Source organism: Odocoileus virginianus, chromosome 11 (assembly GCF_023699985.2).
Source record: "Odocoileus virginianus isolate 20LAN1187 ecotype Illinois chromosome 11, Ovbor_1.2, whole genome shotgun sequence".
NCBI classification, from domain to species: Eukaryota; Metazoa; Chordata; class Mammalia; order Artiodactyla; family Cervidae; genus Odocoileus; species Odocoileus virginianus.
In genome coordinates this window covers 36,039,342-36,062,928 of record NC_069684.1, presented here as the reverse complement: position 1 = coordinate 36,062,928, position 23,587 = coordinate 36,039,342, and the positions used below count along the sequence as shown (strand labels likewise).

The window sequence follows — 23,587 nt, the reverse complement described above, 5'->3', positions numbered from 1 at the left end:
AACCTTCCCACTAAAATGAACCATGGGGACCGGTCGTAAAACGGGTCGTGCCCGTCACTGAAGAGATCTGAGCCCTCCTCCGTCCCTGCGTCAGAGCCGGTGTCATCCACGAACGCCTCCTCATCAAAGTCCTCCATCTCCTCTTGCTGCTCGTCAGCCAGCTCAGTGATGTCGGAATCGGCCGTGGAAAAAGTGGGGGAGGGTGTGCGGTCAGCAAGGCGCTCATTCACACAGCCGTGGAAAATGGGGGAGCTAGACACCAGGGGACACGCCGATGGACACAGCCAAGGAGAGAGGAACAGTCAGTTAAACAGGAAGCTACAGGTGCCAAAAGGACAGAACCCACTGAGGAACCAAAACAAAATAAGCAAGTGGAAAAGCAAAAGGATAAAATAAACATAAATCATCTGGTTCAGGTGAAAGGGAACAAGGACTGATCCTTAGAATAAGAAAAGCAAAGGAAATACATGAGTAGAATACGCCAGGTAAATAACGTGCTGTAAAACATTTATGTTCTCCCATTCACACAAAAGATTAGCAGCCAGGCCTCAAAGGAGCCACTCAATATCAAGTGAAATAATAAAGCTTAAATCCTTATTCCAATCTCCATGTCACTGTGGAGCAGAAAACAAAATGGATGAATGATATATGGCAAAGTAGGTATATACCTTGCTTGGGTAAGATGTGTCTGGCCAATTCATCTCTTTAAAAAAAAACAACACTCTACTATCAGAGTAGAGTGAAAAACACTAATTTCATCTCTACAAAATACTACGACTTCAGCTCCACCTTTGAACCCAGTTCCTTTAAAACTGTCAGAAAGTTTTCTCAATCAGAAAATAATTCAAATTCTGAAATCATTAAGGTGACATTTCTCTGCTTTTAAAATTCCAAATCTCTAAGAACTTGACTCAATGTGGACTCACATTCAATGTTGAAACTAAAGTATACATAAAAGAGGTGCAAGTGGGCTACTCAGGTGTGCAGCTATTCACTCTTGGTAAAGACTAAACTGAGATGCACTGTTTTAAAAATTAAAGTGAGGACGTATCAGGTCAGGGAGAAGTTGTAGTCTGATAAACTGCATGCCATACTGTGACTCTGAACCATGCTGGATACAGACACAGATTTTCTTTTTCTTTTAAATCTATCTTGGTCAAGAGTAAAACATTTTGTGAATGAGTTGAGAGGCAGGGAAAACTGTCATCTACTTTGTTTCAATCCTGAGACTTAAACCTGCCAGCTGGATAAAAGGGAAGGGAAATATACCAAATGGCACAGTGGCTATGTGTGAGAGAATATGATTATAAATGGGGGCTTTTGTGTACTTTTTTTAACTTTATGTAATACCTGTGAGGCTTTAAACAATTAAAACCATTACCTGAAAAGAATAAAATCATCACATACCTTCCCACAAGTTTGAACCAATGGAACCGATCATAAAATGGATCACTGCCAGTCATGGTGGTCTCACTTTCATCTTGGGTGCTGGAGGCCATCTCCCCTGCCCTGTCATACATCTCTCGCATCAAATCCAGCCTCTGCCTGGACAGTAAATGTAAAGTGCACTGGGTTAGTATCACAAGGTCACGTCAATATTACACTGGAAGGATCTTTCATGCAAGGTTTTAAAAAGCTGCTCCCACCATTTAATGGTATTAAAAAAGAATGAAGGCAAAAAGCATAGAAACTCTTAACACTCAGTATCCAAAGTGTCAGTGTCTAGAGAGAAGCCATCAAGAAAGTCAAGAATGGCCACCTAATCTCTACTGAGTCCCAGGATAAATGTAGTTCAATGGCATAGGGTATCTCAAATATACTGAAACAGCACAAAATACCTCATTATATTAAAGGCAAAGGAAGCTATGCTATAACTTTCCTGTTTATTCATCATCATCATGAGATCCAAGACAGAAAAGATGAATAATTACTAGACCCAAGACAGAACCAGATATTATAAAATTAAAAGAGTTAAAATATAAGAGGGTCTATGGAGGGTTAATTAATGTTAATTCCATGCCCCTCCAAATTTGCATACCATCTTTGCACAAGGCGCCATGTAATCTTCCCTTTGTCGTTTCAAATTTAGTATACACAATGCCAAAGGAGCATTATGGAGGGCAAATACAAATCACCTCTACAAATGACAAAGGTATTCACAGTGCACGATTTGTTCACTTAGAAGAAAACGAACAGACAGTGCTATTACCAACACCAGCAACAGCACTTAGATACACAGAAAGGAAGCAACGGCAACATCACGGAGAGAAGAGCCCACATGAGCAATTCCTTATTATTTTCTAAATAAAACAACTGGCTTTACATGTAACGTTTTCATACTTAAGTTTCTCCAAAGACCAATAATGTGTTGCTCCATTTTTCAGATCCTGAACTTCTACAGCTACCACCGTACGAGGGAAAGGTCTGTCTTCCTGAGTTCTTTCCATCTCAGTGGGAAGCAGTTCAGGAGGCAGAGGGGAGTACAATGTGTCCGTGAGCAGAACAAACTGAAACTGCACCTAAATGAACAGAAGAAACCATGGACAAACAAGCTTTTTGTTTTTCCAAGTGAGGTTCAGAAACAAGGCAACATAATCAGGCCCAAGGGGAAAGACGTCAAAGAGCAGCATGTGGTCAACAGCTTCTGATTAAGTAAGAAACGTGGCTACTTGTATATTAATCATTTAGCTATTTACAGTCTTTGTTTTCCTGGCCTGGCACAGTGTTTTTGCACAACCTAAAATCTCAATAAATACATCCTGGTTGACTGAACAAAGGCTTTCATAGAGAACAGAAGGTGGACCCAGGAATGCCTCTCCAAATGAGAGTGGGTGGACACGTGCTAAGGTTTTCTGTTAAATTCAGAGGATTATAACTGTTACTCTTAAAAGTGTTTACTACAGAAAAGTGCTTTGCAATCATCATGTCATTTATTTCTTGGTAACTCCCTATTTTTTTTTTAAACAAACCATTAATGAAATGCTAGGTACAGCTGTGAGAAAAAGAGACCTAGGCCCTGCCATCATTTAATCAATTTGAAGAGGGAAATCGTTAATATATAATCACAAAATGAGATGGAGTTACAAAAGAATAAGAGATCTTATTCCTATTTCACGAAACTAAAAATACAGCCCTAGAAAAAGAGAATGATTTTTCCCCAAAGTCAGGCAGTGTGAGATCTTACCTACTTCTCAATACTGCCCCTCATCCTATTCCCTGTAATCTTAGCAGTCAGAAGACTGTCAAACAGAGGGACATGCACAACGATGAATCTATACTGTGGTGTGATGTTTCCGGCATCACAATTACCATGCGTAGACACTACTTTAGCACTGTATGTGTATTCATTCTCTCACCCTTCATGAAATCACAAAAACCCTGGGTGGCAGGCCCAGTTGCTACACTCCTTCCGTAGATGAGGGCCTAAAGGCCCAGGTTACTAGAGTCAAACAACTGGGAGCGCTGGGATAGGAACCTGGCTGTGTGGCTGCAGAATGCATGTGCTTGTCCATTCCACAGAACTGCCCCTCAGACCCTAGTAGAGAGGCACAGAAGACTTACAGGTGCCAACTCAATGGTAGAGAACTAAAGGAAAACTGAGATTTTCAGAACCCAAGGGAAATATTTTTCTACTGATATGTTTCTTTAACTCTCATCAGGAATACAGTCTCCTCATATATAAAACAGGCTAGAAAACATGTTATTTTAAAAATTTCATTTAACAAATACTTAAAGACATCACTTTGCTAACAAAGGTCCATATAGTCAAAGCTATGATTTTCCCAGTAGTCATGTTTGGATGTTGAGAGTTGCACCATAAAGAAGGCTGAATGCTGAAGAATTGATGCTTTCGAATTGTGGTGCTGGAGAAGACTCTTGAGAGTCCCTTGGACTGCAAGGAGATCATCAGTCAATCATAAAGGAAATCAGTCCTGAATATTCATTGAAAGGACTGATGCTGAAGCTGAAGCTCCAATAGTTTGGCCACCTGATGTGAAGGGCAGACTTATTGGAAAAGACTCTGATACTGGGAAAAACTGAAGGCAGGAGGAGGGGAGGGCGGCAGAGGATGAGATGGTTAGATAGTATCACCAACTCAACAGGCATCTGAACAAACTCTGGGAGATAGTGAAGGACACGGAAGCTAGGTGTGCTGCAGTCTATGGGGTCGCAAAGACTCGGACATGACTTAGCAACTGAACAACAACTAGTACCTACTTCATTCCAGGCACATATGTTAAATGAAGGCATATATAAATCTGTTTCACAGCAAAAAGCTGCGAGTTCACCCAAGGGAAAGGTGGTCTTAAAACGAGGACCATGAAGCCCACCAGGCTCAGCTCTGCCTCAGGATGGTCGCTGTTCCCACAACCTCCATACCTTCTTCTTTAGTTCCACACTGATGGCATTGGCCTCCTTTAGGTAAACGGCATTGCCCCAGAGTAAGTCCCTTAATGAGGTGAATTGGTGAGACTTCCACTTCCGGAAGGCCCACTGGGCCAGCTCAAATTCATGTTGTGTCCATGGAACTGAAAGAGCAAACCAGGTGTATTTAATGGTGGACTCATAACTATGTAGAAATTATATCCCTCCTATACCTCAGCTTTTTAAAAAAATCAAGTTACTTTCCAGTTTTTCTTTCTTTTTTTAGATACAGCTCTGTGTGGCTTATAATAAAGAAAAACCCTTAGTCTGTTGTACAACTTGAAACAGATCTATTTTACTTTCTAGTAGAGGAAAAAGAAGGTCATATTTCACATAGATATTTAAAAATAAAGGAATTCAGTGTATAAATTAGGAGTTCCTTTAAAGTTATTATGAAGCCTTGAGATTACTAAAGAGGTTGGGTGAAAAAATAAAATATGATGAACGTTCACACCGCATTTTAATTTCAACAAAAAAATTCTAGAAAACTTCAGACAGGTAGGTATGACAAAACAATGTGATGAGCAATCTGCCAGAAAGAGATTTAATGCACGCTTCTATATTCCAAAGTCCTCACGGGGAAATCCCTGACATAAACCAACAAATAAAACAGAGCATCCCTTTTTTTTTTTTTTTTTGGCCATACCACTCAGCATATGGGATCTTAGTTCCCTGAATAGGGATCAAACCCTTGCCCCCTATATTGGAAATGTGGAACCTTAACCACTGGACCACCAGGGGAATCCGTTAAACAGAGCATCTTAACAAAGATTAAGCTCTATATGTGCTTGTCACATATATATAAATTTCATATGTATGGTAACATGAGACAGTTTATGTAAACTGCTCAAGATATTTCTATGGAGACTATGCTCAGAAACTTTGGGTTCTAAGAGACACTATTAGTCCCACCCCAACCTGATAGAGTACAGCCTGGACTCTTAGCCTTGAGCATCTTTTAAATCATCTTTAAACTGGCTCAGGAATTTGACAACACAGATTCAAAACATCTACAGAGGAAAGTTTCAGTCTCTAGATTTCACCTTCTTCCTCCTCCTCTTCCTCTTCAGTTGTTTCTGCAGCCAGGGATCGCGTCTCCACCTGCTTCTGCAAGGCCTGCAATTTACTCTCATAGTCCTGAACGAAAACAAAGAAGATAACATGTAGGAGAGAGAGGAAACAGGAGGGAAGGAAAAGAGAAATGAAAGGAAGATTAAGCAAGGGAGAAACAGCAAAGGACAAAGAAACGAGAAGACAGAGGCAGGAAGCTACAATAAAAAGACAGACATACAGAGAAATGCTTCTGAAGAAAGCCATAAAGCACACAAAATAGTCTGCATTGGGTAAATGCTTTAAAAGATCTTATATTCTAGGGAACTTAACTGCAGTCTCTCTTTCAACTCCTTAGACTCAAGAGTTCTTTATTTGGGATTACAGTAGAGCAAAGGGGGAATTTTCAAGGAAAAAAAAAAATGCATGTGTCCCTTAAAGGTTAAAATGCATTTAAATAGTATCTTGACACATCCAAGAATTCCAAAAAAAAAACAATACTGGAAAAGATTAAGTTCACTAGTATTGCTAAGAGTTCCAATTATCTGTTTGGATGGGAGAAAAAATTCAAATCGTAGACTCTGAAACTCTATGGATGAAATATTACTATCTTTGCAGATGTAGGATAAGTTTAGCTTTCATGGAAGGTCAGTGTTAAAAGAACACAGTGTTATTAGGATTGAAATAATCTACATGCTGCATTTATTTATTCAATAAAGAAATTTTATATCAAAATATACTGTTATAAAATATACTATTATATTAAAAATCATATACATCCTTCCTTTCTCCCTTGTTTCCATGCATTCTCAGTAAGTGTGATATCACTACTATCAGTGAAAAATAAAATGGTTCTTGGGGGACTAAAAAAACCTTTTTAATGTATAAAGCACAAATACACATACAGTATGTAAACTGATACCCTATATATCTGAGGTATTAAAATGGCATGGTGGGAAGAGAACAGGGAAAAAAATGTCTAAAACAGTTCCTTGGCGTGTTCATGAAAAAAAAGCTCGTGTTTTTTGACAAAAAAAAAACAAGAAAAAGACCTTCACGCAGTAAAATACCAAATCGCAGCATTAAGCACAGCATTTTAAAAATAAACTATTAGGCTTCCTGCTTCTCTAGGAGTGGCATGATTACAGGCTGTAAAGAGAGAAGATTTAGGTACGACCTTGTACTGTTTTCAAACAAAGCTCTCCAAGTCACAAATCAAATATTCCATGCATTACAGAGGATCACTGAGAGCCCAGTCAGCAAACTCCATCACAAAAGGGGCTCCCAATGGCAAAGCTAAGAAGGATGCAAATATTCTCCAGGCTCTAGTCATTTATCCTTTAGTCTCACAAAGGAAGCTTTCTCTCTTTAGTGGAGCTGGCAGTGACCAAGAGCCAGCAAAACAGCTGTTTTTTTTTTTTTTTGAAACAGCTTTTTAAAGACATCTAAACATGCTTTTTAGGAGACCATGTACTGTGGGGGAAAAAGAAAAAGAAAAATATAAAGTACCAGGTATAAAGACGTGGGTTTTGTTCCTGGAACCTGCTCTTACTAGTCTTATAATTCTGGGAAAGTTAATCCTTTTAACACCTCATTTTGGCCTTTATTTATTTATTGACCTTTTTTTAAAATGAAGATTTTATTATTCCACCTGCCTAAATTTAAGGCAGGACTGCAGGAAGGACCAAATGACATACCATTTTAAAATGTATGTGAAAGTCCTCTTAAATGGCAACATACTATCAAAATGACAAGCAGTGTTTTTATTTTTTTTTCCACTTATTTTTATTAGTTGGAGGCTAATTACTTTACAATATTGTAGTGGTTTTTGCCATACTGTTTTTTTTTTTTTTTTTTTTTAAAGTGGGCTTTGTCATACACTGACATGAATCAGGCATGGAGTTACATGTATTCCCCATCCCGATCCCCCCTCCCACAAGCAGTGTTTTTAGAAAGTTTCTTATCTACATACATCCAGCCCCCCATCTTGGTTTCTAAATACCATTCTCCACTAACAGAAACCAGGGCTCCTTAGTAAAATGATTGATTTCAGATTTGGAGCAAGGAAAATTTGGTAACAAGGTTACCCCAGAATATCTTGTGCCAGAAAGCACAGAGTACTCAAAGACCAATAGGACCATATTAAAAGGACAAAGACTCCCACTGGTCAATAAATAATAACAACAGGAAAAGAATATATAGCACGTTGAGTATAAAAAGAATCCATGAGACCACAGTGATACTGGAAAGATGGAGAGAAAAAAGGGAAAGCTCTTCTTTACCAAAAAACAAAACAAAAAGGCAGTTAATAAATGAAGAGGGAATGACAGAAAATCACTACTATATTGCAACCCCAGATGTAGTAACTGAATCATCCAAGGATCATTAATACAAGCTATCACAACTGAGTGAAAGGTGGATGGAAAACAGAATATTCACACAATCGCAAGAGTCTACTAATGAGAAAGCACTAGAAAAAAACACATTAACTAAATTTATTAAACTTTAACATTACTGAAAATAGGACAAATTGACATTTTACATCTACTGCTGTGAAGCAGATGGAAGTACACAATGTAACATTTATAGCATTCTTAACAATGTTTAACCTAAATCAAATCTTGAAGAAATAATCAGTGGGAGGGGGGATCGGGATGGGGAGTACATGTAAATCCATGGCTGATTCATGTCAATGTATGACAGAAACCACTACAATATTGTAAAGTAATTAGCCTCCAACTAATAAAAATAAATGAAAAAAAAAAGAAATAATCAAATTAGAAAGTGACCTAGACTCTTCAAAAATACCTATGTAATGAAAGATAAAAGAAATACCAGAACCAAATGCAGTAAATAAACCTTGATTGGGATCTTGGATTAAAAAAACATAACACACTTCTAACATTTATATTTTTTAGACAACTATGGAAATCTGAAAATTATCTGTATATTACATGATTTTGAATCAGTATTAAATATTTATATGGGATAATGGTATTAAGAGAATATCCTTGGTTTTAGGATATATACGTGTATTCAGGGGTAAACTAACATGGTATCTGTAACTTACTCTCAAATGATTCAGAAATAGTATACACATATGGGTATACAAAGGTTCACTGTACTCTTTTTTTTCAAAGTAAGAGGCTGGGTTTTTTTTTAAAAAACCTATGTATGACATAGGATTCTTTTAGCAAAAAGAGAAAGATTGCTGATTTACCTAAAGAGCATCATATGCAAAAAAATATTAATATTTTAGCTTGAGAATATTTTTGTTTTTCATTTTTGCCCCAATCTTTAAATTATAGTAATATACACGACATAAAATTTGACATTTTAACGCATGAAATACGCTAATATGTTCTACAACCATCACCACTGTCCATGCTCCAGAATTTTTCACCTTGTAAAACTGAAACTTTTTGTCCATGAAATATTAACTTCCACCCCTGCAGCCCTGGGCAACCACCATTCTACCTTTTGTCTCTATGATTTTGGCTACTCTAGGTATCTCATATAAGTGGGATCATATATGCTTGTGAATTTTTGTGACTGGTTTATTTTTGAGGATTTCCTCAAGAATAGGATTACACCATGAGTAAAACAGCTAGCTGGTGGGAAGCTGCTGTACAGCACAGGGAACTCAGCTGGGTGCTCCATGATGACCTAGGGGTGTGGGATGGGAGAGGCGGAGGGAGGTTCAAGAGGGAGGGGATGTGTACACACATACAACTGAGTCTCTTGTACAGCAGGAACTAACACAACATGGGAAAGCAATTATACTTCAATTTAAAAAGGAGGGAAAAAAATGAGTTTGCAAGCTGGTCAAACTACCAAATGAAGACAAAATCTTTAGATTCTGACAGTTAAAAGAGTGACTTTTCCTAAAAGCTGTGGTTGTGCTTTAGTGGTAGTAAAGCTGACATAAAAAGATGTGTAATAATGCTAGAGACCTAAAACTTTAAATGCACTTTGACCAGGAAAAATTTCTATAAACAGTTGGGAGTCCAAATGTCAATGAAAGTGAAGTGAAAGTCACTCGGTCATGTCTGACTCTTTGCAACCCCAAGGACTATTCTGTCCATGGAATTCTCCAGGCGAGAATACTGGAGTGGGTAGCCTCCCCCTTCTCCAGGGGATCTTTCCAACCCAGGGATCGAACCCAGGGCTCCGGCATTGCAGGTGGATTTTTCACCAGCTGAGTTATCAAGGAAGCCCCCAAATGTCAATACCAATTCTTGAATTGGCCTCCTCTTCCCCAAACTAGGCTGCATATGAGCTTCCAACAAGGATATTTTGATTGTTACCAGAAAACTACTAAGCCCTGGATTTTCCTGCAATAAATGGATAAAGAGATTCAGATACTACTGTTCTGTCCATTTCATGGAGAAAATTATACTCATTACAGAAAACATGCTAAAAAATAATATATTTACCAATAGTCTTCTGTGTTTATAAAAAGTTCCAACTAACTGAATATATGTTCCATAGTTATAAAGGCACTGCACTGACAGTTTCCTCTTCTGGAATGTTCTCTCCCACCCGACTATCCTTGTTTTCAAGCTTACCTTGTGCTAGGAACTGTTCTAAATGTTTAACATGGGTTGTTCCAATCATCCCAATAATGCTATGAAAATGTTTCTATTGTTATTCTCATGTAAAAAAAGAAGAAAAACCTTAAAGAAATTAAGTAACTCTCCAAAGATCAAAATTAGCAAGTGGTAGAAAAAGGACCTGAACCCAAGCAACTGGACTCAGAGCATGCTATTTTTTTCAAAGAAAAACCACTATCCATCCATTCATTTGACAAATTAATACCATCTTCACTCCTATTATGTGCCAGATGCTAGGAATATAGTGAGTGGTCAGTAAGACAGAAGTTCCACTGGTGACGGAGATATAATAAACAGTAAACAGACACGGTACATGCTATGATTTCAGGAGAGAGAAGTGCTACGAAGAAAGGGAGTTATCAGAGGCCAATAGAGAGAAGAGATGGGTGGAGGAAAGCTAAGATTAGGTACTCAGGGAAGGTCTCTCTGCAGAGATAACATTTAATCAGAGATCTAAGCAAGCACTCTTGAGATCCTTGGTGTAGGTTGCTTATTCCAGTCAAATTTAGCTAACAGCAAGCACAAAAGCCCTGGTGTGGAGCTTGGTGTATTTAAGGAAAAGCAAGAAAACCTGTGTGGGTGGACTGGAGGAATGAGAAGAGTCGGAGAAGCAGTTGACAACTGTCAGATAGGGACTGGGTTATGGACAGGTTTATAGGCCACGGAAAGGACTGTGGATTTTATTCTAAGGGAGTCACTGGTAGCCTAGAGCCAGGAAATCTAGCATATGCAGTAAAAATACCAATGTCCATGGAGAACTGGAACAAGGCCAGGAGCCGTGAAGCTGTCCCTGCAGTTTCAAGGGAGATTGCAGTGGCCTGGTCCAGGGTCTCAGCAGGGGATAAAAAGCAAATAGAGTTGGCATATGTTTTAGAGGCAGAAGAAGTGTGCCCTGCAGATGAAGATGTGACCACGGGGTGTGAGAAAGAAAGGGAAACTGAGGATCACTCTTGGATTCTGGTCTGAGCTAGCTGCTCTGGTTTAGACAGTTCAGATGTGAGATGCCAGTTAATTCTCTGGATGTCAGGTCACAGTTGTGTGTCTGTGAGATTGGGGGAAGGCCCAGGCTGGAGAGAGTACCTCTGAGAGTCAGCAGAGAAGGAGGCAGGGCAGGATTCTGCAGACAGACTGCCTGCCTGAGACTGGACCTGGACTCCACTGAGCAGCTGTTCGAGGATGGGAAAGTATGTAAAATGGGATTAACAACACCTACACTTCACAGAGGAAGGGTGCTAGGAGGATTCAATGAGTTAATACATGTAAAATGTATCACATGTATTTGGTCCAAGTACTGTTGACCCATGAACAATACAGGATGGGGCACTGACCCTCCACGCAGTGGAAAACCTGCATATAATTTTACAGTCGGCTCTCAGTTTCCAAGGTTCCATACCTGCAGATCCAAACAAATGTGGATCTGTGGTATGTATTCACTGAAAAAAAATCCACATCTAAGTGGACCCATGCAGGTCAAACATGTGTCTTTAAAAGGTTCACTGTAAATGCTCAACAGGAGGTGCTGTCTTCATTATCACCTGTGTGAACATGGAAGCTGAGGCCACAGAAATGTGTGAGGTCACCTGGAGGAAAGAGTAGACATAGAAAAAAAAAAATGGCCTCTGTCTGCAGCCACAGAGACCATGAATCAGCAGCAAGAGAAAAATCAGAAGTCAGGAGAACAAAAGGTTTTGAGAAGTAAAGAGCAGGCAAGCCACGTAAGATGCTAGACAGATTTAGTAAAATGAGGACTGAGAAAACACCTGGATTTTCCACCAAGGAGACTCCTGGTGACCCTAACCAGACTGGCTGCAGTGGTGAGGTGGGAATGAGTCTGACTGGACTGAGTTCAAGAATGGGGAGAGGAGACAAGAAAAAGAAGGTAGGCAGTGGGGAAAAGTACAGAAAACGCTCTCAGGAGTATTTCTAGAAAAAGGGACAAACACAGTGGCAGATCACAGGGAACACAAACTTTTTTTGAAACAGGTGTTTGCATGCTGACAGGAATAATGTAGAAGAGAAAATCAGATGCTGTGAAAGAGAAGGGGCAGGTGTACACTAAGTCCCCCAGAAAACGGAATGAAGGGAACAAGGACTGGGCTAAGACAGGAGCACAGACAGTTCTTCCATCAAGAGAAGGGAAGACCAGGTATGGGTATGGATGCGTGGACACACGCAGACCTGGACGTGGGGAGAAAAGAAAAACTTCCTGGTTCCTTCTCTTTCTCAAAATGAAAGTCAGCAGCTGAGAGCAAAAAAAAGGTCATCTTTCATCTCCTGAGACACCTGGTTGTAAACCTTCAGAGCATCCTGTGATTTTCCCTCAAGGTATTTGTCACAAACGTACAATATGACCATTGGTGTGACTGTCTAATGACTATCTCCTCCATGACTCTGTGAACTTCATGAGGCCAGGAACCTCTCATTCACCGCTGAATCACCAGCGTCTGGCACTTGTCTGTCTTCTAGAGTAGATACACAGTTGTGTGCTGATCTTCTAGTCAACAGTTCTCAGAAGCGACCACCTTCTGGAGGTTGGCAAATCTGCAGGCTGAATCCAGACCACTGCTTATCTTTATAAATACAGCAGCTTTAGCAAAACACACTCACATCCATCCCTTCGAGTATCATCTACAGCTGCCTTTCTGCTACAACAGCGGAACTGAGCAGTTTTGACAAAGACCATGAGGCTCTCAGGAGGCTTCCCTGGTGGCTCAGACTGTAAAGAATCTGCCTGCAATGAATGAGGGAGACCTGGGTTTGATCCCTGGGTCAGGAAGTTTCCCTGGAGAAGGGAATGGCTACCCACTACAGTATGCTTATCTGGAGAATCCCATGGGCAGAGGAGCCTGGCGGGCTACAGTCCATGGGACTGCAAAGAGTTGGACATGACTGAGTGATTAACACTTACTTACAGATGAGGCCCACAAAGCCCAAAATATTTACTACCCGGCCCTTTACAGAAAATGTTTACCAGTCTCTGATCTAGACAGTGGTTCTCAAAGACAGATGCTGATCCAGCAGCAGTAGGAACAGCAGCATCATTTGAGATCTTATCAGAAACACAATTATCAGACCCCACTCCAGACCTTCGGAATCAGAAACTCTGGGGGTGGGCCCAGCATTCTATGTTCTCACAAGCCCCTCGGAAGCTTCTCATGAACACGACAGTTTTGAGAACCACTCTTCTGGGTGACACACACAGATGGATGGTGAAGAAAACACGAAAGATAAGGTACTTATTCTAGGTGAAATTACATTCTCATGCAAGGACCAAATAAGCTCACAGAGTTAATACTAAACAGTGAGCTGCCCTGGATCGGCTGCAGCAGGAAAAGGGGCAGGTGAGCATTGATCTGGAAGAGGAGTTAGGCACAAGGAGAAAGGATTCTAGTCTTGAGGAAGTGCCAAAGCCCAGAAGTGGGAACAAACTTGGCAAGCTCAAAGAACAAAGTGCTTGCAATGAGAGAAAGAATGTTAAGACATGAAGTCAGAGAGGCAGGCAAGAAGACAAAACACGGACAGCCTTGGAGGCTACAAAGCACCATGGGAAGCCACTCAAAGGATGACACGGGTGGCTGTGTGGACAATGGCGTACAGAGGTCAGGAACAGGAGAGAAGAGTCTCGTTAGGAGGCTACTGTGGTATTACTGGTGAGAGATGACGATGTCACAATGAGGGCATCTCTGAGGAGATGGCATTGAAGGTAAAAATGAATGTCATAATTCTGGGTTTTCCAGTTAGACTGCTTTTGACATTAGAGACTTAGCTCTTTTTGCTAATACTGCCTTCCTCCTTTCATGGTGGATTATAATTAGCAAGCAATAGCTAGAAGGGAAACATCCATGTTCCAGTTCTTATCAACACCTTATATTACTCACCACCAGCAGCACCATGCAGACAGCCTCAGATCTGTGCCTCTGGGGGTCCTACCACACCTGTTCTTAGACCTGTGCGTCCCGTCTTCTCCTGTCTCTCAGGCCTGTTTTGGTCTCATTTACTTTATTTTCCAACCACGGTTCAAGCAAGAGCCATTCACCACCTCATGGGAAATACACATAGGCTTAGCCCCACCACAAAATGATTCATTAATTCTATCTCCAAGTAATCTATCAGTTACGCCCTCTCTCCTCTCTCCCTGCCTGCTTGGAAAGCATCATTTCTCATTTAGTTCCTCCAGCAAGTTCCCAACTGAAGCACTAGGCTCTGAATCTACCTTCTTCTAAACTCATCCTCCCACCCAAACTTCAGCCATTTCTAAAAGGTTAATCTGACAATGCAATCTCCCTGTAGAATATGTGTTAGCTTCCATCACACTCAAGACAAAATCCCAAGCCATGGGATGGGATGCCATTAACCCAGCATGCCAGTCTGGCCCTTGCCCCCTCTCCCCAGGTCCACTCATCTCTTATCACCATCCAATACACAGCTGTGTTCCAACCACCCCAAGTCACCTGCAGATCCCTGGACCTGACACACTTCCTCCTTCCCTCTGTCATTCTTCACTTGGATACACTGGCACTTATGCTTTGGGATTCTGCTCTTGGCTTAGGGCTTCCTCTTTCAGAAACCTTTTCCCACTCTGCCCACGCTCACCCTGTACATATTACTACACATATTATACTACACTGGAAACGTCTGTACTGTCCTAGTAATGGTCAGATATTGGCTACTTTTCCACCAGTTTCACCGACAGCAGAGAGATACAAAGTACCTGAAGGGAAAGAGAAAAGGCCTGAAGCAAACCAACCCAAGTATAATATTTCCCTCAAGCTCCAGATTTCATATTAAAAACTCATGGCAGGGGAACAAAAAACCCATGTAGATATTGTATTCTACTCTCTTATGTATGATTATGTTGTTTATCAACATAAAAAATAATGCATGTCCAAATGTTCAATACAACTGATGGTCCGTTCCAGAAAAATCTTCCGTTTTGTCCTGTTCACCTCTAACATATGACCAATACTCTGGGTGGAGAAAAGCAATGGTTAAAGGAAAAGAAAGAAAGGTTAAACAGAACTACTCAAAACTTTTTAGAAATTTCATGTCTACCCATATGAAGAGATGTTTACCATTTCATTTAAAGAAAACTTTAAATCAAAATTACATAGTAAAAACATAGAAAATACAGCTCAAGGTAAAGTCAGAGACTTCACACAGGGATTTCTGATATCCTCATTCATCGTCAAAAGTAGAAAAGCTTTTATTTAAGTAAAAGGTAGCATAAAATAAGGGTTAAAGATCTCATTTAAGACAGAATTTTGATAACTCAAAAAGGGTAAGAAAAGCAAAAGCTCTAAACAAAAGAAGTTCATGTGGAAATATTGTTAAAAAGATATGGTTTGTAATCATCTTCAGATGAAAAAGCAATAAATAAAAGTCAAGACCAGGTTTAATCAGCATCATGCTGTTTCCCTCTCCCCTCCTCCCACATCAGAGACAAATCACACTCTTAAAAGGTAACTTCAGTTTTTATTGAATGAGGACTTAATTTTTTAACATTACAAACTAACTCTCCCTTTCTGAAAAGGTAGATCTTACACTCAAAGACCAATCTTCAAGCATTTTTTAAAAAAGAAACTGGGGGAGAAATCCATAGTTCATTAACAAGAAGATTCACAACTTCTTTTTACAGTAATGATGGGAGGAAACCAATACACTTCACAACCTACAGTGGTTAAAACTAAATATCTAGAGCAGATTTTTAAACCTCATAAAGATGACATAAAGTGGACAATTATGAAAACTGTTCATAATACAGAATCTGGCTCTGACAGCATAGAGCAAGTACTTGCTTTGCATTACACCTAAGAAGGCATCCTCATTAAGGTATGCCAGGACAGCAGCTTCCCCTGCTCCCAGTCTTTTGTGTATATCATTAAGGCAAGTCTACAAAGGACCAGGAAGGCACAGGAGCATAGCACTGACCAGAGGAAACCTAAGTAACTTCCTATAGTCTGACAGCCTTTAATGCAGACACTGGTGTGGCAAACTGTGTTTTGTCCTGTTTTTTTCCCCCCAGCATCAATCTGCACCTAAAGCATAAGAGGTCACTTCAAGTCACTTCAATGGAATAAACAATTCCCATTCAATGTATTTCCAGAGAAGCACCAGAAAGAATTAGAAGTAAAAATAAAGGAAAAGCCCTTAGGTTTAGACTTGTTAGATAAACAAACTAATCCTGCAAAGAATACCACGGTGTGTGGTTTGATTTGTGAAACTGTACCAATTGATTAGGACTCAACGTCTATTATTGTCAGATCATTATGTAATTTCAATAGCACAAACCTTTCTTAAACTGCACCATGGTAACAGCTAGGGATATTTCAGTAATACAATAATGACTTAGTGGTGACCATTTACCTTTGGTCTTGTAGGATTTAAGCTTGGGGACAGATACTGTCAAATTTAAAAACAAAACAAAGCAATATAACCAATCACAAAAGCATGGTACTAGTTACTTCTTTAGTGAGAATCAATAAAGTAATTTCATTCATATAGTTATTTTCTAAAATAAGTATCTGCTCTGAAATACATGAAGCGACATAGATAGCAATCAATCAAACCTTGGTTCATTTCTTCCTGGTCATCTGAAATTAAGGGCTAGTTTAGATATCTAAACATTTCAGTAATCTGAGGGTGCCTGGATCAGCAGATGAAGCACAAATATAAATCTAATCCTTTGGAATATCAAGTGTGGGTATAGTGCCTACCACAACCCACATTTGTGAATGAAAACACTGTACTTCTTTTCATTTTACAGCCTCCTGATCACCAGTAGAAACTCACTCCCATTGTTCAGTGCCAAAGGGAGATACCTGTCCATAAGAAGATTAAAAAGGCCACCATAAAAATGAAAATATATAGGTCTATCCTATGTTATCTCAAGTTGGAAAACTGAGAGCCCACTTTTGATACAGAGTTGAAAGCTGAGTTATTATTATTATTAGTTTTAGAAAATGAACCTCTTGCAAGAAAGAAATAGAAAACTATGTCTAAGAAGGACAAATGGGGAGTACACAAGATGGACTGAAGTGACTGATTTGAAGTAGCCTACCAAGTACATTCAAACCACCTGGTACAGGACACTGTCATCTCAATTAAGTCAATTCATTACAAACATCACTCCTATCTAATCTGCCATGAAACTTCAGCTGAAGACTAGGACTGCTCTAGCTATGAAAGCAAAAATAGCCCCCGAAGTTAATTGGAAGCAACTTTTTGTGCATTATGAAAGCATTTTCTTAGAAGCAAAGAAAAAAAAAATATTACGATCAAAAACAATGTTCTAATAAAGCATAGTGCCCACACGCAAAGGAAAAACATCCTATATAACCACAATCTGTGAGGCTTCCTTGAACATTAACTTCTATCCTAGATGTAATTTTTCACACCATCTGGAAGACAAGCGTCTGACAGGTGACTTAGTGTGACTTGGGGATCTTCAACAACGTGGCGTCAGGCAATCTCATAGACATCTCTGGCTCTTCACACCGCCTCTTAAAAAGTTTCTGACAAGTTCAAGAAATGAAGGATGTAGAAAACTATTCTTTTCTTCCCATCAAAATCCATCCTTTTTAGTGGATTCTCCAGTGAGGCAAACTGAGACCACAACACAGTAAAATGAGGTATTGATACAGTAACTGTTCATCAGGACGTCTCCTTCCTTGCTTGAATATCTATAAGCATTACTGCTGCTGACCAAATAGTTTAGTATACATCATCTCCTTTATTCTAAATCAGACCAAAGTTAACTTAGTTTAATATTTCATCATCTACTGAAAACAAGCAGCACACAGCCAAAGGCTGCAGCCTTCTCCCCATGTCCCACCTCTTCCCTCTCTCCACCAAATAACCTCCTTAATAAACTTATATATACTGCTCAAAGCATCATATTGGTATTTTGTTGGTATTTCTGTTGGCGTGACATTGGTGAATAGTTCAGTGTCTTTCTGTATGTATTTGTGTGAGAAATGATGTTAAACTTCAAAATGCAAACCACAAACAGAAATCCAGGCAGGTGCCAACTTAAAGATTTCAGTATTATAACAGAATTTATACATACACTGATGTATTCAAAAGGGGAAAAAAAAAAAAACCTACTGAATCAGTTCTATGCAAAATACAGCTGAGTAAGAAGATGTGAAAATTCCCCAGAAAATGCAAAGTTGTGTACTATAAAATATGTCCTAAGACATTTAGTTCTGGCTTATGAACTTCCAATATTTAAAGAAAGAAACAGACATGGATAGGAAATCCAAAGCTGTGTCCACAGCTGCATGTTCTTATTTTTAAACTAATGGCTAACATTCATGGGGAAATAATAGACATTTAATTCAACATCTCAAATTCCTCTTTAGAATGTTTGCATAAACTAAGAGGCAGGTATTTCTGGATATCAGATAAATTTATAGGTTTTACAAAAACATAACAAACTTACACCAAAACAAGACCAGTCTGGGTAAGTAAGTATATTATCTAGGCACCAAGGAAAGAGGACAGTCTCAGAAAAATAAGAGAGGTCTCAGTGTTTTGTCCAAAATTCCAGAAACTGCCCACTTACGGTATACAAACAACAGGGAGGTGTTGAAACATTTACCAGTGTCTTATGTTTTAACAATAAAATCAGTTCATATTTTAGGAACACAACATTACAATCACAATGTAAATACTAAGAGCTCAAGGCCAAGGCTAGAACCAACTCAAATCATAAGCTACCATCGCCTGTTTCCTCCACCAAGAATTCAAGCTTGTCCAGTAATTTAGACTGTGGTTTCCCGACCAGTTTTGAGATTGGGTGCTGAGAACTGTCGCCTCATTCTCGGAGGTGTCACAAACTGGCTACAGTGGTTGGGTCTGTCAGTCTGCTTCTGACAAGAAGTGGTCGCACTGCCCTCCACCTGAGCTCCAGTGTTATAATTACAGTAAGCTTGACGGTGCTGGTGCATGTGGCGTTTCGCCTGAAAAGTCTGCAGGTCAGCGGTGGGGTGGCCACTGTGGGAGGCAAGCACTTCTGGGGAAGCAGATGCCTGGCAGCGTGCACTTTTTGGTTGGCCGTTATTGAGAGAATTGCTTCGCCAGCGTAACTGAGGTGGCTGTTGTTGATTATTAATGTGCTGCTTGCTAACCTGAATGTGATCTTGACTTCGAGTGCCCTGAGGGCTCCATGGTAACTGGGGATCCTTAGAAGCTGCTCTAGTCCCCTTTTCTTGGTTCTCCGGCTTATTTCCTTTCCTTCCATCTTCCTCTTTGGGAATCCTAAGCTCTATCACCTCATCTTCTGTGATGATGATGTGTGTCCCGGGACTCCACGAGTTTCTGTGTTTAGGGTTGCTCTTAAAAGGAAACCGGGGCTTCCGGTTCTCTGGAGGGATAAAACGATGAGGTACATTCTGCCGACGAAGCTGCTTTGTTATTTCCTGCTGCTGCAGGTTCTTGAACCGAATTTGCTCTTGCCTCATCCAACGCAGACGTCCACGTCTAAAAGCTGGGTCTCCGTTCATCAGCTGGGAGACACGCTCTTCTTTCCCAAGGTCTCCGCTGTCAACTTTACTTACATCATTCTCAGGCCTGCTAGTGGCACCAGCACCACCGGGTTCCTTCGATTTTTGGTTTCCTTGGGTTTTCTGTTCTGGAGACCCAATCAGTGGCAAGACTTTCTCCATTTTGAGCATTTTATTTCTTAAGACTTTTATCTCCTCATCTTTCATGTTATTTTGCTTTTTGACTTCTTGCAAAATATCTTCCAACTTGTCTATATGAACCTTGAGGTCATCCACATCAGTCCCGCCTTTACTACTGGCCATCACGTCCTCAATCTTCTCATCCCCTACACCAACGGTGTCCCAGACATCCCTGGCCACTGCCCTCCAGGAGTCCCGCTCATTAGGATCTTTCTTCCCATACATGGCACAAAGTTCTTTCATCTTAACAATGGCCAAGGCTTCAATCTCCTGGCGACTATGCCGAAAATCATTGAGAGCAACCTCGTAACATATCTCTTTCACAGCCTGAATCTTAAGATCTGAGATGGTGACCCACTTGGAATCTTTACTCAGGCGTCTTCTCTGGGGGATCTGATACATTTTTATTGGTTCCCGTTTCTTCCCACTGCTGGGGAGGCCGCATTTTTTAACAATGGTTTGCAGCTTGCTGGGAGGCAGCTTTTCTCTCAGAGAAGTGATCAGTTTCCAGCTCTCTTCGCAGGACCTCTTGTCAGAATCATCCCCGCTATCAGAATCCGCGTCCTTTGGAAAAACAAAATCAAAAATGGCCCCAAAATAACCAAAATTAAAATGTAAAAAAGGAAACTCAAATTGAAGAAAAAGCAAGCAAAAAAGCCCTAATAAATTTAAAAATGAAATCAAAAAAGCTAAAAAAAAAAAACAAAAAACAACAACCAAAAACAAACAAAAAACCCTAATGTGCAAGTCTATTAAGACACATGCTTATGAAGATTATTATCAATATGAAGATTTGCTTGTTTTTTTTTCTAGTAACATTAATCGTATTTCCACTTTGTGGCTTAAGTGATGGAATCTGCAATCAAATTTCTTAGGAGGGCTGAAACAGTGAGAAAGTCTCTCACTGTAAGGTCACATAAAGTTATTAACAAAATGGTGTGAAATAACAACTCTGCTATCTCAAGAGAATGAACTAAAACCTTCACCCCACACATGCTAACACCCATGCAGCCACTTCCCCACATTTGCCTTGGTTATTGCTGTTGCTTCTTCCAGAAACTCTTTTCCCCCATGAGTGAGCACAGATGCCATACAAGATGTGACGAGCAGGCAGATTAACAAAGGTTAGTAATGCTGGAGGATGCCACGTTTTGTTTAGCTTTACTAAAAAGAGCAGCCCTAGAAAAAAGTTAGAAGATGAGAAAGTAGAAAAAGAAGCAGTCAAACAGGGATGTTAAAAATGCTAAGAATCCCTATTAGCAGACCATGAGAGATTCTTATCAACCAAATTGGTTTTTTGCTAGAAGGTAAGAGGGTTCTGAAACTAGTCTTTCCATGAGCACACATCAGATTTGCTACTCTCCTGTGTTATGACAAATTGATCTATTTAATTTGTACAATTAAAGTTTGTTATACATACAATAAGGACACATTAAAAAAGGATCTTTATAGTGAGTCTGCTATTTTGTTTTCCACACACTTAAACCAATAAATACCTCATCTCCAAAATTTTAGGAAACAAATCTCCAGAACATAAACTAAGTTAGAAAAACATACTTTCATTTAAACATTATTCAAAATTGCCAAAGTAAATACAACCTAGAGATCTGTTGTTTCATCTATGAAAACCTATGGTGTTTCTAGTTTTTTGAGGAATATTACTTTAAGTTGACAACTCTCATTATCAACATGTAAAACACAAAGATTATATTCTGTTTACATATTCTGCTTGTGGATGCTATTTAAAAAATCTGTAACTCTCTGTCTTTCCAGCTGTTTTTACACCATTACCTCTTTTTCAAACAACTTTACTTAAGCTTAAAACAGCAGTCTGACTTTACAACTAAGAAAATTCAATGGCTATTTGGATAATAACCAATTATTCTTAACAAACACAAGCAAATCTTGGTAACATGGGTCTAAATGAAAGCTGGGTTGGATTTAGAACTCCCTATGGCAGACAAGGTTAAGGAAGGCTCTCTCTCTATTCAGGAGATAAAAGTTACTGGGAAAAGAAACTACTCACTAAAAGGGTAGTTCAAGGTAGTCTAGTAAATGAAAATGTTCTTATTTATTTATTTATTTATAAAGTAAAAGGGGGACGGGCAGATCGCGACTCCCAGGCATCCCGCAAAGTAGGCGGGTCACCTTAGGGGCAACCTTTCCCCGCTCAAAAATTCGTCTCACATTAGCAGTGAGGATTCAGGCGTCACCCCGAATCGTTATTTTCCTTACTCATAAGTTTAAGGCATAAAATGTTCTTATTTAATAGTCTCTTTGACTTGGCTATGGTTACCATAATCATCTCTAGGAAAGGTTTAGGAAAAAAAAAAGAATTGAAACTGATAAATAGTATCTTGTTTTCCAGACCAAAAACTTCTATGTCTGTATGTACAGTTACTTTCTAGGGAATGAAAAAATAACCCCTAACAACAACAGCAATAATCTGGCCCCTGACTTTGGACATTACTACTGATTTGTATTATTGACATTTGCCTATAAGTGGATACTAAACCATTTATAATACCTACCTATTTGAAAATTTAGCAACAAAAAACAGATAAACCTAAATTTACAGACTCCACACTATTTTTTCCTTTTCCTTTTTAGTTTAAAAATCTTAAGTAATAAAATCTAATCTTAAGTGATAAAGGACATTAATAAACATTAGAGAAAAAAAGTATGTCTGACATCTAAAAAGGTTTTCTTATATATATGCAAAAACTGAGTTATATAGAACACAAATTTGCTCTGATTCTTTCTACATAATTAACTATCAGTTTTTTCCTCTGGGCTTCTTTTATTTTTCTTTAAATCTGCCTAATGAGGAAATGAATACCTAATTAAGGAAATAACAATTCTAATCACTGCTTTAACATCATATTTAAGAGACAAAAGTTATGCCTTCAAATTTTAAAATAAAACATAATTAAATGAGTTTACATAAATTCAAAAGAACTAAATTAAATCAAGTGGCCATAATTTTCTTTCTTTTTATAATACTGGTCATATTGCCTCTGTAGAATATGTTCTCTTTAAAGCTCAAACATATCACCCCTATCACTTAATGCTGGCCACAATACTGAAAACTCTTGCAAAACTTGCATGCCAAGATTCAAATCCTATCTCATGTCAAAAAAAAAAAAAAAAGATTTTAAGATATTTAGATTCATTTATTACAGGGCTGGAAAAACTACTCAGATCTGTCCAACTCACATGTCACTAAATGATCCTTCTGTTTTGATTAAATACCAAATGCAAAGTAGGCCTCCTGAAGAGACTCTGCCTGAAGACTATGAAAATAGAGGAGAGAAGATTCCCAAAACATGTGTCAAAAAGCAAGCGTAGAAAGGACCAGGCATACAATCAGCACTAACTAAGAAAGAGTGTTCAGCAACGTAACAATGGGACACAGTAGGGAATTACTGGAATAAAAAACTCATGAGCCTGAATTCCATTTTTTGTAATGCTGTTATTATGCAAAAATAATCACATACAATAAATAATAAACATTTACTGAATATTAAGCCCTTTGTATCCTCTCAGTGTTTATCCATAGGGTGCATTCAAAACATATCTGTTGGTTGACTGATATAGGGTCATAAAAATACATTTAATTCAGTACTGTCAATGGCTAAATATTCCTCAGGCTGAAGTGTTAGAAATCAACTCCTTTTGAGGACAAGAAATTTAAGTGGAAGAGACAGTTGGACTTATGAGAGGAAAGAACCTCTTTGCTTTAAGGAGCTGCTCTTAAAATCCTAGACTGCTTTCAGATATAGAGCAATCGGCAATCAGAACCTGATTACTTGCAAA

The 23,587-nt window shown here is 39.1% G+C and overlaps 1 protein-coding gene and 1 non-coding gene across 11 annotated transcripts in view; both read right to left on the bottom strand.

The window, feature by feature from the left end:
- Nucleotides 1-23,587, bottom strand: part of KIF1B (kinesin family member 1B) — a 153,974-nt gene that overhangs the window by 46,155 nt on the left and 84,232 nt on the right. For 6 of the 10 annotated variants that reach the window (XM_020889297.2, XM_020889492.2, XM_020889558.2 and 3 more), the window contains 5 exons: nucleotides 5,469-5,562; nucleotides 4,381-4,529; nucleotides 2,341-2,519; nucleotides 1,408-1,545; nucleotides 4-252 (listed from right to left, as the gene is read on the bottom strand). In XM_020889297.2, coding sequence (XP_020744956.1) covers nucleotides 4-252; nucleotides 1,408-1,545; nucleotides 2,341-2,519; nucleotides 4,381-4,529; nucleotides 5,469-5,562 — 809 coding nt within the window. Of the gene's footprint in view, nucleotides 1-3; nucleotides 253-1,407; nucleotides 1,546-2,340; nucleotides 2,520-4,380; nucleotides 4,530-5,468; nucleotides 5,563-18,544; nucleotides 20,336-23,587 lie in introns of those variants that run through there. The other 4 variants (XM_020889714.2, XM_020889781.2, XM_020889865.2 and 1 more) reach the window with 2 other exon arrangements.
- LOC139037609 (U12 minor spliceosomal RNA) lies at nucleotides 21,874-22,023 on the bottom strand. The gene has a single exon (XR_011490485.1). It is a non-coding gene; the product is annotated as a U12 minor spliceosomal RNA (small nuclear RNA).